General features: G+C 43.1%; 1 protein-coding gene across 8 annotated transcripts in view; it reads left to right on the top strand.

Moving 5' to 3' along the window:
• GRIP1 (glutamate receptor interacting protein 1) overlaps positions 1-16203 on the top strand; it is a 612763-nt gene that overhangs the window by 524901 nt on the left and 71659 nt on the right. For all 8 annotated transcript variants that reach the window (XM_031462799.2, XM_064491721.1, XM_064491717.1 and 5 more), the window contains one exon: positions 10718-10798. In XM_031462799.2, coding sequence (XP_031318659.1) covers positions 10718-10798 — 81 coding nt within the window. The remainder of the gene's footprint in view (positions 1-10717; positions 10799-16203) is intronic.

Raw genomic sequence — 16203 nt, forward strand, 5'->3', positions numbered from 1 at the left:
CAAATTTAGACAGTGCTTTGAGGAAAGTAAAACAGACTGGGGGTTAGAGAAAGGCTGGAGGGGGCATTTTCATAGAATGACTCTCTAATGAAGAGACATTGAGCAGAGATTTGAAGGTTGAGAAGGAGCTAGCCGTGTCAGAATTTGGGGTGAGAACATTCCAGGCAGAGGGAACAGCCAGTGTGTAAGGTGTGAGCCTGAATAATAAGCTAGGTGGTTTGAGAAACAGCAGAAATAACTCTTGCTAGAGCATATAAGGGAGTTGAGGATGGGGATCAGATTTGGATTTGGAGGTGGGGTCGGAGAAGTTGGAAGGGGCCAAGTGATGCTGTACCTTGGAAGATTTTAGACTGTATCCAAGTGTAGTGAAGTCATGGAGCATTTTACAGAGGGGAATGAGATAACCTAATGAACGTTTTGGAGAGATCTTATGAAATGTAGGGGGACAGTAGCAAAAGCAGAAAAAACAGAAGTTTGTAGCAGTTGGACAGGTAAGGGATGATGGTTTCTTAGACAAGGTGGTAGTTCTAGAGGTGGTGACAGACAGTGAAATTCAGGACCTGGCTTGAAGCAAAGCTAACGTAACTTGCTCATCGATTAGGTATGGAAGATGAGAGAAAGGGAAGATCATAATGACTCTGATTATGACAGCGAGCAGTTGAGCAGATAATGTTACTTTTCACTGAGAAGAAGACTTCAAGAGTAGAAATTTGGGGATAACAAAAAGAGTTCTATTTTAGACGTGAGTAGGCAAATCCACTGCCAATACTAGGGAAAAAGGACAAGCACGTTCATTCCTTGCTCAAAAGACAGTTACCATGCTGTACACCAGAAACTACGACAACATTGTAAATCAACTATACTTCAATTAAAAAATAATAATAATGGGGGAAAATTGTCTGCTAAATACAAATAAAATCCATTATGCTTAAAAAAAAAAAAAAAAAAAGACTGTTACCAGACACCAGTTACCAGGTGCTAGGCACTGTGCTATGTTCAGATCATTGAAAGGAAAAATGGAAAGGATCAATATCTTCAAGAACCTGGTAGCCAATGAGACACAAGAAAGAACTGCTGAAAGATAAGAATAGCCTTGCTTAATGCGCAGCTGCTGTGGAGAACAGTTTGATGTTCCCTTAACAGGGTAAACATAGAATTACCATGTGACCCAGTAATTCTATTCCTAGGTATTTGCCCAAAAGATTAGGAAAAAAAGGTGTTAAAACAAAACTTGGACTCTTGTTCGAAATAGCCAAAAGGTAGAAACAGCCCAAGTGCCCATCAGTGGATGCATGGGTAAACAAAATATGGAATATACATGTGTTATACATAATGGAATACATGTTACAATATATGTTTGCTTATTTTTAATGATTATAAAAAACAAAAAACAAACAAACAAAAACGAAAAAGAATAGACTTGCTGATTGTGTGTTGCACTGGAATGCAGTAGGAAAGGCCCAGGACACTGCAGGCAGTGCCTCCTGGAGCCCAGGACAGGTCTGCACTACAGAGTAGACTGAGGAGTGACCAACGTGGGGGTGCCTGCTAAAGTCATCAGAATAGAGGACACCAGGGAAAGAGTGGCAGTAAGAAGGGGATTCTGCCTGAGGAATACTGAGATTTAAAGGGAAAGGATGCTAGCAACCGAGGTAATGAAGACACTACATGAAAAGTGGGAGGAGAACCAAAAAGTGGCATTTTGGAAGCCAAAGCAAGAGTTTCAAGGCAAAAGTCATGGTCAATAGCATAAAAGTGCTGGGGAGAATTCAAGCAATCAAGGCAGGAAAGGAAATGTCCACTGGATTTGGCAATTAGGAAGAAAGACATTGCAGAGAAGTTTCAAGAAATTGGAGGACAAAGTCAGATTGCAGGGAGCTGAGGGGTGACAGAAGGAAGGGTGGAGAAGTACAGACAAGCTATGCTTGTTGTCTGCCAAGGAAGTGGGTTTTGGGTGTTGGTTTGGCAAGAAAAATGCAGTAAACAGGTGAAAGGGACTGGAGGCCACTGGAGGCTTCCCTTCTTAGAACTTTTGCAGCATTGAGTTACTCTAGTTACACACTCGGCACTCTAATTTATATCATCTTATCTTCTCATCAGTGGTTCTCAGCCAAGATCAGTTTTGCCGCAGGGGACATTTGTCAAGGCCAACGAAATTTAGCTGTAGATGAAAGGTGGTGGGACAACAGATAGAGAGGGTCGGAGTTCACAGGGGTGTTAACCGTGCTTTGCTGTTTGTTTGGAGAGAGTTGAGCATGTTTGGGGCCTGAAATAAATGAGAGAAAAAACAGATCGTTGGTAGATATGGGTTTCCAAAGGGATGAGAAGGGAAGTTATCTAGGACATAGGTAGATAACTAGTCTGAGACAGGAAGTAGAGGAGCTCTTCCTTGGGGTTTGAAGAGAAGGATGTGAGAAAATAATTACCTTTTTAGCTGTGTTTAGGAAGATCACGTTGGAACTGTCAAGCAAGGGTGAAAGGGTCAGCATCTTGGGGAACAGAAAAGAAGGACAAAGGTTTAGAATAGCTAATGGGGGAATGAGTGAGAAAACCAACCAGACCCGTGTAAAGACCCATGTAAAGCTGGGTGGTGGCCCAAGCAGAGTCTGGAAGCTCTAAGTTTATAGCAGCATCAGCGTGCATGGTCAGGTAGTTTTTTTGTCAGGAGACCTCAGCTGCCAAAGAATAAAAGCAGAGACAGTAGATGATTAGATTGAGCCAGAGACGGAGATTTGCAGAGAAGATTCAAAGAGGGAGAACTTAAGTCACAGAAGTTCAAATTGTTGCAGGAAGAGCAACAAATAATACTATCAAAATTATCATATTTCTCAAATGCTTACTCTGTGGCATGTTACTTTCCTTAAGCACTGTGTGTGCATTAGCTCATTTAATCCTTAATACAGCAATGGAGAAGTTTACTATTATTATGCCCCCCGGAAAAGTGAGGATCATGTTAATGGTAGGGCTGGGCTTTTAACACAGGCAGTGTGGCTCCAAAGGCCACACTTTAAACACTACACATACTGCATGTGCTTGAAAGAATCTAGGTGAGAGAAAGATGGAAATCAGTGAAATATCAAGATGAGAGGCCAGAAGGAAAGGGAGGGCTTCAGGAACTCAGAGTCTTCAGGAAGGAAAATGGGTGTCATGGGAGAAAGGTCATGAGAGGGCTAACAGCTTGGAGCCTGAGGTCAAAGTGGCATGTTGGAGTTTAGGAGTGGAGGCAAATATTCAACCAGTGGAGGTCTGGGACTTGGGAATGCAGGATGATGGGCGGAGTGCCCACACAGTGAAATCTCTCAGAGGCAGGGCGAGACTTGGAACGAGGAGGAGTATGAACTAGCTGCTCTTGAACCGCCAAGCACAATCCCGTCAAAGGATCACTGCAGGGAGCTGTTCCCTCTGCCTGGGCAGCTCTTCCCCAGTATGTTTTGGATGGTTTGCTCACATTACCCAGATCTTTTCTCAACTGTTAATTACTCAAAGAAGCCTTCCATGACCATCCATCACTTTGACCTCTTGCCCAGATTTATGGTTCTTAATAGCCCTTCTTATGCCCTCATGCTTTGTAGTATATCTGTTTGTTTATTGTCTTGTCTTCCCCTGTAGAAGAATCTATGATGTTAGGGACTTTGTGCCTTTTGTTCACTCATGCACCCCAGCACTCAAAATAGTACTTGGAATATAGGAAGCTGTCAGCCAGTACTTGGTGAATGAATGAATGAAGTACAGTTGGCTCCCCTGAGGGACTAGGATCAGGACTAAAGTTTGCATGAAGACTTGATTTCACACGCACTGTTTCTCTGAGGTTCCTGGTCTCTCGGGGCTGCTTGTTTCCACACATCTGCTCCATTTGTCTCTGTACGTGTTTTCTCTAACTTCTGATTGTAAATAATTGCCCCATCCTTGCTTATGTGCCCAGCCAGGACCAGCCAGTTCCAATTTCCAATTCCCGAAAGAAAGCATCTAATTGGCCCAGCTTAGGAGTGGCATCTTCCCCTTCAGCTGTGGCCAAGCAGAATCTAGTAATAAGACCTTGTAAGGATCAGATGGCCCTGAGGGTATGGCTTTCAAAGAAGGCTGTCCAGTGGCCCCAGGATGTACTTACTATAATCATAACATTCACAGTGGAAAAAGTGTTATAATCCAATACCTTCATTTATTAATAAACAGGGAACTGAGGTTCAGACCAGGAGACTCAAGGCCCCACAGCAACGTGCGTGGGTCTCTTGCCTTACATGTATCTCCTCCATGTCATATTATACTTCCCAGCATGAAACAGCAGGATTTCTGAGTCTCTGTCTGACTGATGTGGTTTGTGGAGGGGAGGTCGCTCTCCTGTGCACTGTACAAGGTTGAGCAGAATCTACTCACTCCATGCTAGTGGTGGAATGGCCAGCACAATGTGACCTTCTTCATAGCAATATCTAAGTATTTACTTATAGTGTAAATGCATTTTTATTTTGTGGGTATCTTACTATTTGTTCATTATTTGTCTAACCTATACCATATATATATTTTATATGTTGATTAAATACTTTAGAGCTTAGGTTTAAGCTCCTAAAAAATAGAAACTATATCTATTAAACCCACTTTCTCAGCACCAAGCTTGCTTGAATAAGGGACAGGAAAAAGGGACCTACAATCATCTCCCTCTGCCCTCAGTTGTTCCGGAAATCAACCATTTCAAATGGACAGATGTGATGTAAAATAGGGCCAGGAAAAATAAGCTCCCATCCTGTCATTCCCTGCTCCCTTGCTCATGGCAGACATCACTAGTTGACTTCAGTATCCCCCTGTTGAACCTAGACACAGCATCAGAGCCCTCAATAAAACACTCCAGCAAGTCGTTACTAATCTCCTGGAATCTATTGAAAACTGCTGGAATCAGAAACAACCTCTTTTAGCTAGTTGAGAACTTGAAACATTGGTAGGAAATCTCTGGACATGAAGTAATTTCAAGGCTGCCCTGCCCTTCTGGATTCACTCCCAACTGTCTGGATATGAACCACCACCCATTTCCACTTCCTCCTCAGAAATATATTATACCTACACTAATTACCACACTATTGGATCTTGGGGATAAGCTTTCTCCATTTTATAAACATTCTGAGTGACATGTAGAGTGGTTAAAACCTTTGACTGTGAATACACTTTTGCCTAAATCTGTCCCTTTAAATAGGTACCACTGTCCAAATTGTAGTAACATGAAAAGTTTTTTTAAAGCTGACATTACTTATAACCCCATCACTCTATTATTTTTAAAGATCTTTTTGTATTTCTTTACCAAAGTCCTTTACCATACATATAATTTTATAAAGCTATAATCATAACACATGCACAATTTACATTTTGCCTTTTTCAATACTGTCTTGTAAATACCAACCTACAATATTATGAATACCTGAAGTTTCTACTTTAACTCTGAAGTTATTTTGTTGGGAAAAAAAATACAGCTTTGTTCTGGGAAGATATCTCAGTAAAAATCCTGTCAAATGGTGTTTGCCATCATTACAGGAGCCCCCTGTGTTTTTCTGTGAGTGAGTGGGAGTTAAACGTTTATATTTACCCCTTAGAATCCTTTACGTTTTTCAAATCTCTCAAGGTTGTCCAGGTTGATGAATTATGTTGTGGTGGTAATCGTACTGTGCCAACCATGAATGCTTCGGGCAGAAGTAGCAGACCAGCTGGAAAGAAGGAAGCCTTTGCTTATCCAAATGTGTTTTTAATTGTAGTATTAACAAAGATAAAGCAAAACCAGGGAAACCCAAAATAATCACATGGGAGTCTTAAGAAAATAAACATTCTATTTACTGACTATAAACCTATGTTTCTCCAAATATTGAATCTTTTTCCTCTTTGCTAGTAATTCCTTACAAAACCCCAAATTAAACGTGCCTTTGCTTTAACAACCAAATAATTGCATAGGGGGGAGAAATTACCAAATATAAAATAAATAATGTTGACATTTAAAGATTAAAATGAGGCCACAGCTTGATCAAAGAGATTCATTTGCTGATACTTGTTCATCATTATGAATATTTCAAATCTCATGTAGTCAAAAGTGATCCATTGCTGTTTTCCAGGAAGTGATAACATCTCCTCCAGTGCCATTAACAATGTTAATCTTAGTTAAGGTTCCCTGCATTAAAAATTAAAGCAAAAGGTGCTATCCTAACTATTCTAGGTCAGTATTTTCCAGGCCCTTGAGAATCTCACTTGTACAGCATCCTGGGCAAGATGTCATATAGATACAAGGATCCACATATACATGCATGCGAGCATACAATACAATACAAATAGGCTTCTCTCCCCTTTCACGGAGAACGGATTGTAAAACAGAGAACACTAAAACATACACGAAAGGAGTTCCACAAAACAGAGAAACTGTTTGTTCCTCTAAAGCTTCTGATACATTTACTTATGGACCACTTGGCGCACTTTATCCAAGTAATCAAATAATTGATTCCTGCTACACCCATGAACACTTGTGTGGGGCTTCCTGTTTGGCTCCCATCCCATTTCCTCTGCTGGATCACTGTGTTCATCAGAGATGTTTCAGTTGCAAGCAACAGAGAACTGATGCACTCAAGCTACTTTAGACAGAAAAGAGGCAGTTACCGGAAGCACACAGGAGTTTCACAGCCCTTGAGGACAGGGAGCATTGGCAGCCCTGAGAAGGGCTAGAACCAGGGGCTACCATGGCCAACCACTGGCTATCTCCAAGACCTCACACTCTCTGTGAAGCTTGGCTGTTGGTGCATATGGGCCAAATTAGCCACTCCAAATGCCTTACCTGTGGGGCGGGGGGTGGGGGGGTTGTAGCTCAGTGATAGAGCCATGCTTAGCATGTATGAGATCCTGGGTTCAACCCTCAATACCTCCGCTTAAAAAAAATATATATCATCTCTTCACCAAACGCCCTCTCTGCCCTCAGTCTGCCTGCTAATTCCAAATTCTTAAGCTTTCTCTTTGTGGGTAGGAAGAAGGTGGCAATTAGCCTTCCATTGTTGGAACGGGGAATGGCAAAGACTCAGAAGACGAAAGAAAGGTGCAGATTTGAGAAACCTTTTGGAAGTAAATGTTTGTAATACTTGCAGCACCTGAAGCAAGGAAGTAAAGCACACTGAGGTGGTTTTTACTAACCTCATTTCTCTTTTTCTGCCCCAATTTATTAAAATTATCCAGTCTTTATGAAATCTACTGGGGGAATAAACAAGTTTGTCTTGTTTATTGGGAAATGAGGAGGAAACAAATTCTTAATCAATAAATAAACAAATGCATATATGTTGTTCTTTCCTGGCACATCTTAGTTGAGTCTTTGGTGAGGACAACAGCAGAGCCAAAGATACGAGCTCACTGGTCTGTGACGCTCACCGGGCCACACCTGACTGGACAGGAGAATTAAGAAGAGAGGGAGGAAGTGGGAGAAGGCAACAGATTCCCTCAGTCCCCAGGGAAGTGAGGAAAGAACTGGGAGGAGGGAGGAGGCCAGACAGGGAAGACTTGCTCGCTCCCTGCAGCCCCAGCCGGAGCTGACAGGGCAGCTTGGGAAGTCTTTTTCATAGATGACTTTCTAGAAGCCTGGAGGGCCCAGGAACATCAAAATTTCAGTGTGTTCTCCAGCTTAACTGTCTGTGGCAAATATTCTGAGTTGGAAGATCAGGTTGTTACCGAAGGCAGGTTCATGCGCCTGACGCACCATGAGGGCCAAGATGAAACATCAGAGTTTGGAGCAGAGAAAGGTTTATTGCAGGCCTGAGCAAGCAGGGAGGGGTGGCTCATGCCCACGAAAACCCCGAACTCACCAAAGGTTTCAGCAAAGCATATTTAAAGGCCAGATAAGGAAGGAGGGTCGCAGGTACGGGATCAGCTCGTGCAGTTCTCTGATTGGTTGATGTTGAGCGAACAGGGCGGTCAGCACTATCAACCCCCAGGCGCCAGAAGGTCTGGGGGCTACGTGCTCTCTCGGATCATCAAGTAGTTCATTTCTTACCTTTGGTGGTGGTTTTTTAGCATCTGAAAAACTCAGGAAATATGCATGAGATACCATTTTCAGAGAGGAGCTAAAGCCGAGGTTATGGGGGAGCGATCTGTCCCGGGAAGGCCCTGCAGAGTCCTGCTGGGTTACAAGGTTCTGGTCTTGTAAAAGGTTTGCTGCCTAAAGTCTTCATGGGAAACTAGATAAGTCCAGAGGCAGAACAATAAAGTACTCTGTTTCCATGAGGCCATCCCAGCTTCCACCTCTGCTTTGCGGGGAACTCAAAATGTGTTAAACATGTAATTAACAAATCAGACTAGGGCCCTGAGGGCCTGAGCGTTCCACCCGCATCACGGTAGCTGCAGTTAATTCTTTGTATGCAGGTCAGGGGAACTATCTGTGTGCAAAATCAAGCAGAAAAAGTGGTTTCACTCAGCCGGCCCAGAAGCCTTATGCTAATGTTTCCTTTCCTTCCTGCTGCCCCTTCCCACCCCTTTCTAAACCCTTCAAGAAAGGATGATAGTCATTAGCAATTTAGTGTGAGTAGATATTATCTCTTCAGAGAATATTTCCATTTTAACCTTATATCTAATTGAAGGTCTCCCAGACTGCTAAAGGAATTTTAAGAAGATATATTTAAGGATAGGTACCAATTCCTTCCTTTCTCAAATACTAGTCAAGCCCTGGTAAAATCACCATAACTCTATCCAAAGTTGAGAGTCAGCCAGTACATACATCCTTCTCACGGGGTCCGGCTGTTCACCACTCAAAAGCCAATACAGGCAAGTGTTGGTGCAAAGGAAAGTCTGTTTTATTTTGCAGGCTGGCAACCGGCAGAGGTGGGGGAACTCCTGTCTAGAGGCCATTCCCTCCCTGCCCCCCCCACCAATCAGTGGGCAAGAGCTTTTAAAGGGGAGTTTCAGGGGTGTGTAGACAGAGGGAGGGGGTACATGCAAAACAGCACAGTCAGCTCTGACAGTCATCTTGCAGTTAGTCACCTGGCCGATTGTTTTAGGTACAGTTAATCTTCAGTTCCAGGGTGGGTTTGTTCCCGTGTCTTCAAGGCCAGTTCTTGGCGTTGTGGCAGCTTATGTCATGCCTACAGTCTGGTCGGCATGTCACTAACTGCTTCCGCCTGGTGGGGGTTTCGGTCTCTACAAGACCAGTCAAAGGATCTAGCTCAGAATATTATCTGTAGGCCTTGAGGAACTAAAGGTCCTTGACTTTGCTTGATGACTAAATTTTTATTATTTTGTTTTGCTTAACTATTTCCCTTTGTTTCTGTATTTTCTTATTTCTCTGATTAAACTTATTCTTTAAAGCTTTTCTACAGACAAGAGGCAGGTGGAGGACATGGGTGGGAGAGAGGGTGGGTTCTGTCCTGGGAAGTCCCCATAAGGTCCTGTTCTGTTTCAGTCCTTGGTGTGAAGTGGGTGGAAAGAGGGCAGGGCACAACCACTGAGGGAATGACACAGCCACTGAGGACAGGACCAGCTGGTTAGAACCAAGATGGCAGAAGATTCGACGTCCAATAGACCTTGAGCCTCATGGCACAGCCACAGGTGCCATAAGCGTTCCTAGGCTGACTATAAAAGGTGAAAAAGTAGGTGGTGGGGGAGCGTTTCCTGGAAATCCTTGCCCCTTCCCCACAGTATTTGGAATAATCCTCCTACCCATTAGCATATGAAATTACTGAGCCCATAAAACCTAGCAACTCCGCACCTCACGGTCGCTCTCTCTCTCTCACCTTCTGAGACGGCCCGCACCCTGTCTATGGAATGTGTATCTACTTTTACTTTAAACTAAACACCCCCACACCCCTCTCTCCCTCTCACCTTTCTGAGATGGCCCACATTCTGCCTGTGGAGTGTGTGTATCTCCTGAGCTGTTTTCCCTTCTGAGTGAGACAGACCACACTCTGTCCATGGAGTGTGTGTCTCTCTAAATAAACTTGCGTTCACTTTACTGTGCGTTGCTCTTGAATTCTTTCCTGCGCGAGGCAAGAACCTGTTCGCCCCCAGCAGGTGCAGCTGGGACCTCCTGGGGCCCCTGTTCCAGCTCTGTGCTCAGCGTCCATTCTGGTCGGTGGTGCTCAGGACCATTCTGGTTGTGAGATATTCTGAATATCACTCCTGCTTCTACGTCTTTAAGGGTACTTCTCCCCATTTACTTTACAAATTAGGGCACCTCACTCCCCCTCCAGATCAACAACCGTCATAGCTAACTGAAATCTTTCCTGAAGTCTATTTCCCCCAGCTACTTTCAAACAATGAATGAGGGGTGGGGGGGGGTGGGGACACAAAAAACTGCTGAATAATAAACTCTGAAAAAATATGGTTGGGGGAAAAGTAACTACTTTTGGTTCTAAAACTTTAGCATACCTAACAATGACCTGGAGAGTATGTTTAAAATGCTGATTTCTAGTCTTCATCATCAGAGAGTCTGATTCCATAAATCAGGGATAATTCAGGAATCTATGTTTTTAACTTGCATCCCAGGTAAATTTGATGGAAACACGTCTGAATCACACTTAAAAAATACCGAACTGTTCTGTTGTAAATTACGCACCGCGGCCTGTGGGCAGGACGTCTGTTCTTCACCAGAAGCTCAGTTTATCAGGATTTTACTTCAGTTCCTAAGGCTTTAATACAAGTATTGCTGATGCATTTTCACTGATTGGTGCTCCATTCTTCCTGGTCTTCTATAAACACACTCTGGTTTGTTTTGAAATTACAGAGTCTGTCATCCCAAGCAGTGGAACATTTCATGTGAAGCTCCCTAAGAAGCACAGTGTGGAACTCGGAATAACCATAAGTTGTAAGTAGAAGTGATTTCTTTTAAGATGTAGGATTTTAAGACGACATTAGAAAATTATATTGTCGAGTGGTGCCAGGTGGAGCAGGTGTTTTAGGTGTCGTTGCCAGGCTTCTGTGTAATGATACAAAACTGTGGAGCCAGTCACCCTCCCGCACTCAGTAGCTGTGTCAGGGAGGCAAGTTACGGAACCCTCTTCAATCTTACGTTTCTTCACCTGTAAAATGGAATTAAGGATATCCGCAAAAATCCTCACTTTGTAGGTTATTCAAAGTGTTAAATGAAGTATTTATATACCTAGTATAGTCCCTGGAAAATAATCAGTACTCAAAAAATATGTCTCATATACCCCCAACAGGAATAATTAGATGAGCGTATGAATGCATACAGGTTCTCTACATTTTAGTATCTTGTAGATTAAGTTTTCACTGTAATCTGTTAAGACCATCTTCCCATCTGACCACTATGCCTCTATAATCCGTTTTGCAAGAATAAAATAATGTCTCTTACTCTAGTAACTTACTGAATTCCTCCATGGTACAAGGTGCCTGGGTAACCAAGCCAAAAGGAAAAGCAGAACATATAAATGTGTTCAGTTCCCGCCTTTCCTCAGGCTCTAGATTTATAACTGCTTTGGTGAAACAGCTTTGAAGTGCTCAACCCCAATGGAGTTTTATAGAATGGAAATTGAGGTGTCTGCACGTCTAATACCCATAAACTGAGTTCAGCCATCAGTGCCCCAAGAAAATGAAGCAAATAGTTAATGCACGAAGACCAAAGGAGACCAAGAAGCAACATCTGTGACCGCGGGGTGGTCCCGTCCAGACAGAGGGATGAGGCCACAGAAAGGTGCCTCACTGCACTCTGTCGCATAGCAGTTATGTCAGGGGCCAAGGCGAAAAAAGGAGTTCTCACTGGAGCAGTATGAACTAGGGGCTGGCCAATTCAACTTCAACGACACACATTTAACACCGAAAATGAAGTTTTATTTATAACCAATAAGTCATGCATATCATGCAACGCCAAAATATTACAATATGGAATAAGTGTTCACAACAAGAAGCCATTTGTATGAGAGCCTGCATCCCCGCCCAGTCCCCAACACGGGGAGAACAGTGGGACTGGTGCATCTGATGGGCCTCTGCGTAGTAAGGAGAAAGGTGAAAAGGATCTTGGAGACTCCGGGCCTATTCTAGGTGCTGCTGAAGTCGTGTCTGCCTTGACTTGGTCGCTTGCCCTCTGGGTTTGCACATTGTGAAGCAGAGGCGGAGTGCCATTATTCTGCCAACAGCTGTGCTTCCTAAGAGCACGCGTCAGAACTCACTGTTCTAGAAATATCTGGGGCTCCTGGTGGCTTCTGCAACCCCCAGTAACTCTAACCCTGCTCTCGTTTATTCTGTGTCTTCCATTCCATTCATTGACTCCATCAGAATTCGCTGGGAAAGCGGCACCTCTTGGACTTGTGCAGTGTGTAACCCTGCTGGCTGCACGCAGAGGCCCTGCTTCCACTCCATCCTTTCCTCCTCCCGCCTTCACTCAGTAGATGCATGGAGTGCTCACCGCGCCTGCGCCCTGCGCTTGGCGCTAAGTTTTGAGTCCTTGGAAATGCTGTTGCTGGTGCGTGTGCTGAAGGCGGTTACTCCTCAGAAGCTTCTGTTACCACACGTTTTCCCACAGTTATTTCACTCTCAAATTTTACTTAAGAAAATGATCTTTTTTAATGCAATAGATTTATTCTTAAAAATTAATATGCATAAAAGTACAATTTAACTATAGAGTATCCCTTCAAAAACTAATCCTGCGATAGAGTCCTTTTTCATAGTCTATATTTGTATGTTCAGTTTGTTTTAGGTGTAGCCATGTACCCACAGCTACAAAATATTTTATTCACGTAAAGAATCATTTAAAATTATGCTTTACGATGGTGTTACATATGTACGAAATACTACTTCTAAAACTAGTTTTATTTTTTTTTAGTGGAGGTACTGAGGAGTGAACCCAGGACCTCATGCATGCTAAGCATATGCTCTAGCACTGAGCGATATCCTCCCCCCAACACTAATTTTAATACCAGTCATGGAAATGAGCCCCAAAGCCCCACAAGAATGGCCTGAATTTTAGCCAGCTGTAAGCTAAAGGTTTGTGCTCTTCCTGGGTGGAGAAAAGATGCATAAGCTTGTCAGACGTGCCCGTCAGCCCTTCTAGAGCTACAGCACCATTTACACAACTCATCTTCACCATCCTGAGTTTGCGCGTCCTCGTGGAAAATGCATACTCATATTTTGCCAGCTGAGAATGCAGAATTTGCTAAAGAGAAAGAAAACCAGAATGTTGGGAGTGGAATCAGCATCTCCTTTGGAATATCTGCACCAGTGCTTTGCTTCAGCACAGAGAAGATGTGGGATTGAATTTGATGGCACATCTCACTAAAGGATGGACTGCACATCCCTCAGATTACTCAGCTAAGGCACACGAAGAAAGCTTTCTCTTGACCTTTACTTCGTGTAACTGATGGACTTACGCCAGTAAGCGTGGTGAATACCTAGTAGTAAATGTAAACCCTCTGCCTCTTAGAGAAACCCATTAAAACTTGAAGAATCTTACTGCTCTGTAAATTTTTTTAATACCTATAGTTATATTTTGCAAAGGATTACATATCCAGTAAATTCACTAATGATGCAAAGAATTTACCTCCTCCCACACTGGAAGATAGAAACACGTACATTCTCTGAACACAAAACTTATATTCACAAATAACATTTTGCTTAAAGGCAAATTTCAATTAATAATCACAATGGGCTTTGAGTTATTTTTACTGTCATGAAATGGTCAGTTCCTGGGTGTGTTCCTGGCACATGCAAGGTGCTGGTTTAATCTCTGCCTTTGTTGAGTGAATGAATAAGGAGTCTATCTGGAAACAGTGTTCTAACCAGTGTGCGCTCCAGGAAATGAGCTCTGAGGGGGTTGATGTGTATGGATGTTCGTGCAAAAACTTGTGTGAACTGAAGAGGCATGAACGTGGAAAATGATGAAGAGCAAGGCCCCAGCGCCCAGACCGCCCCACGTCCCGACTCTCTTGATTTCTCTGTGCTGTTTCCTTGCCTGTAAAACGGCGTCCTCATTACCTTCTGTGTAGCATTGTCAAGAAGATCAAATGAGTTCGCATATGTGAGGGGCCCAGAACACATTGTGAACCCCAAGAAGTGTTCATTATTATAACAGTCATTATTTATTCTCCACATAGAGTTTCATGAAATATTATAAGCAAAGCTCTACTCCACAACTTTTAGTGCCAACCGTAATTATACCACCTAAGTAGAACATGAAAGGACCCTCGTCACACACATACACACACCCGTACTGTTAGGGAAACTGAGGCAGCACAGGGGTTTATGGGTGTGTCTCACGCTATACAAAGTCCACTTTGTGTACCTTCATCTTGTGAAGACCCTGAGGAGGGAGAAAAGGGCCTCCGTCAGAGCCTTCACACTTGGCTTAATAAGGCTCCCTCTTCATACCTAACTGAGTGAGAAATGAGTCCCTTTGATTTTGGATGTGGCGAACAGTTTTAGACTAATCTTTTGAAGTTCCTGATGAGACCTTCATAGCACATTAGCATCAGGCATTCCTTTTATTGATGTTACTGCTACAATATGGAGTAATTTATTATAGCAAATAAAGTGGAACTGCCGAGCAGAAAGATGCAGCTGGGGACAAGAAGCAGCACCCAGAAGCTCGGACCCCTCAGCCAGCCAGAACCCAGAGCCCCTACCCTCCAACACAGCCCGCCTGCCTTTCAGGTCAGAGAACCCTGGCTGTCTGTGCTGTGTGTAGTTGGCAGGAAAGCCGACTTTTGGTATCGATGTTTTCTTTTGAGGTTTTACTACAGGGAGTTTTGTCACTTTGTACCACGCATGGCACTAAGCAGTTTATATGTTTTTTCCCATTTAATTCTCAAAGTGGCCCTATAACCTCTGTGCCCATTTCACAGCGAGGAAAGTAAGGCTTCACTGGATAACCTGCCCAAAGACCCAGAGCTAATACAAGGCTAAGCAGGGATTCAACCGTGTTCTGTCTGACTTAGCATTGGCTGTGCTGTCACACCACCACCCATCTCTGACGCCGTCTGATTGATGAATCTTCCCAAATCCTGTGTGAGAAAAGCAAAAGACAGCATTTTCTGGGTGCAGTTCATTTGTTAGCTTTCCTTTTCAGTTGTGACTGAATTGTTTGCAGGAACAAAAGGTTTGCTTTTTATATATATACAAAATCATGAAGCAGCCTTTATAACAAGCACAACAAATTTGACATTTTCACCCTAAGTCTTAAACATATTTAGAAGAGAATGGCTCCTGGTTGTTTTGTTGTTGTTGTTGTTTTCTGGTTTTTTGCCAACTTTGCAATAAGAACTCTACTCGCTGCTCCATTTCAAATCAAATAATTAGTCTTACTTGCCAGGTGGTGTATGTGTGTGTGTGTATATATATACATACACACACACACATATATGTGTATGTGTGTGTGTGTGTGTGTGTGTATGTATATATATACATACGGTTACAATTAAAGTAGAACTGAATGATTGTGAGTGTGGGGGTGGGGATAGGGTGTGTGTGCTTTTCCAGTGCAGTTTGGACAGTTTCTCAGGCCCTTTGAGCAAAGTACCTTGACTGGCAGTGCTAGTTCCATGATTGGTAGACATTATAGAATGTTCTTGGAATGATTCACATTTACTCAGCTTCAACATTCAGAAGATTTCACCTGTTTTCAGATACAGAAAAAGTGCTTTGAACAAAGGTTGGGGACTGTCATTTTCTACCTCTTCCAACAACTGAGAGGAAAAGAATCCCATGTTCACTATGAGAGCAAGTTTGTTTTTAAATTTTGGGGGGGTGGTTAATTAGGTTTGTTTGTTTATTTATTTATTTTAATGGAGGTACTGGGGATTGAACCCAGGACCTCATGCTACCCCTGAGCCATTCCCTGCTGAGAACAAGTTTCTGATAGCAAAGGATGACCAGTGATTTTGAAACTTCAGGAGTTAAAAGATGATAGCTTGAACACAGGCATTTAGCTCTGCTCCCACCCCATGCTCTATTTTTAAATGACAGTATAAGATTTTTCAAAAGGCAGAAACTCATAAGGAGAAGAGGAAAAGGGAAATAGATAACAGCAACCAAATGTGCAAGTGGCAAAGAAGATGGAGAAAGACTGAAGAAGCAGAAGGGAAAGCTGACAACGAGCCTGATTTGCATCCTAAACTCCCAAAAAAGAGAAATGGTGGGATCGGTCCTGGAACTGGGAACTTCTGGAGGTGAGAGGGATGGTAGCGCTAAGAAGGCAGGAGGATCAGTTGAAAGTCTGTTAGGAATGAATTAGTCCCTTAGATGCCTTCCCCAACTCAGAAC

The sequence above is a fragment of the Camelus dromedarius genome, chromosome 11 (assembly GCF_036321535.1).
Source record: "Camelus dromedarius isolate mCamDro1 chromosome 11, mCamDro1.pat, whole genome shotgun sequence".
Classification (NCBI taxonomy): Eukaryota; Metazoa; Chordata; class Mammalia; order Artiodactyla; family Camelidae; genus Camelus; species Camelus dromedarius.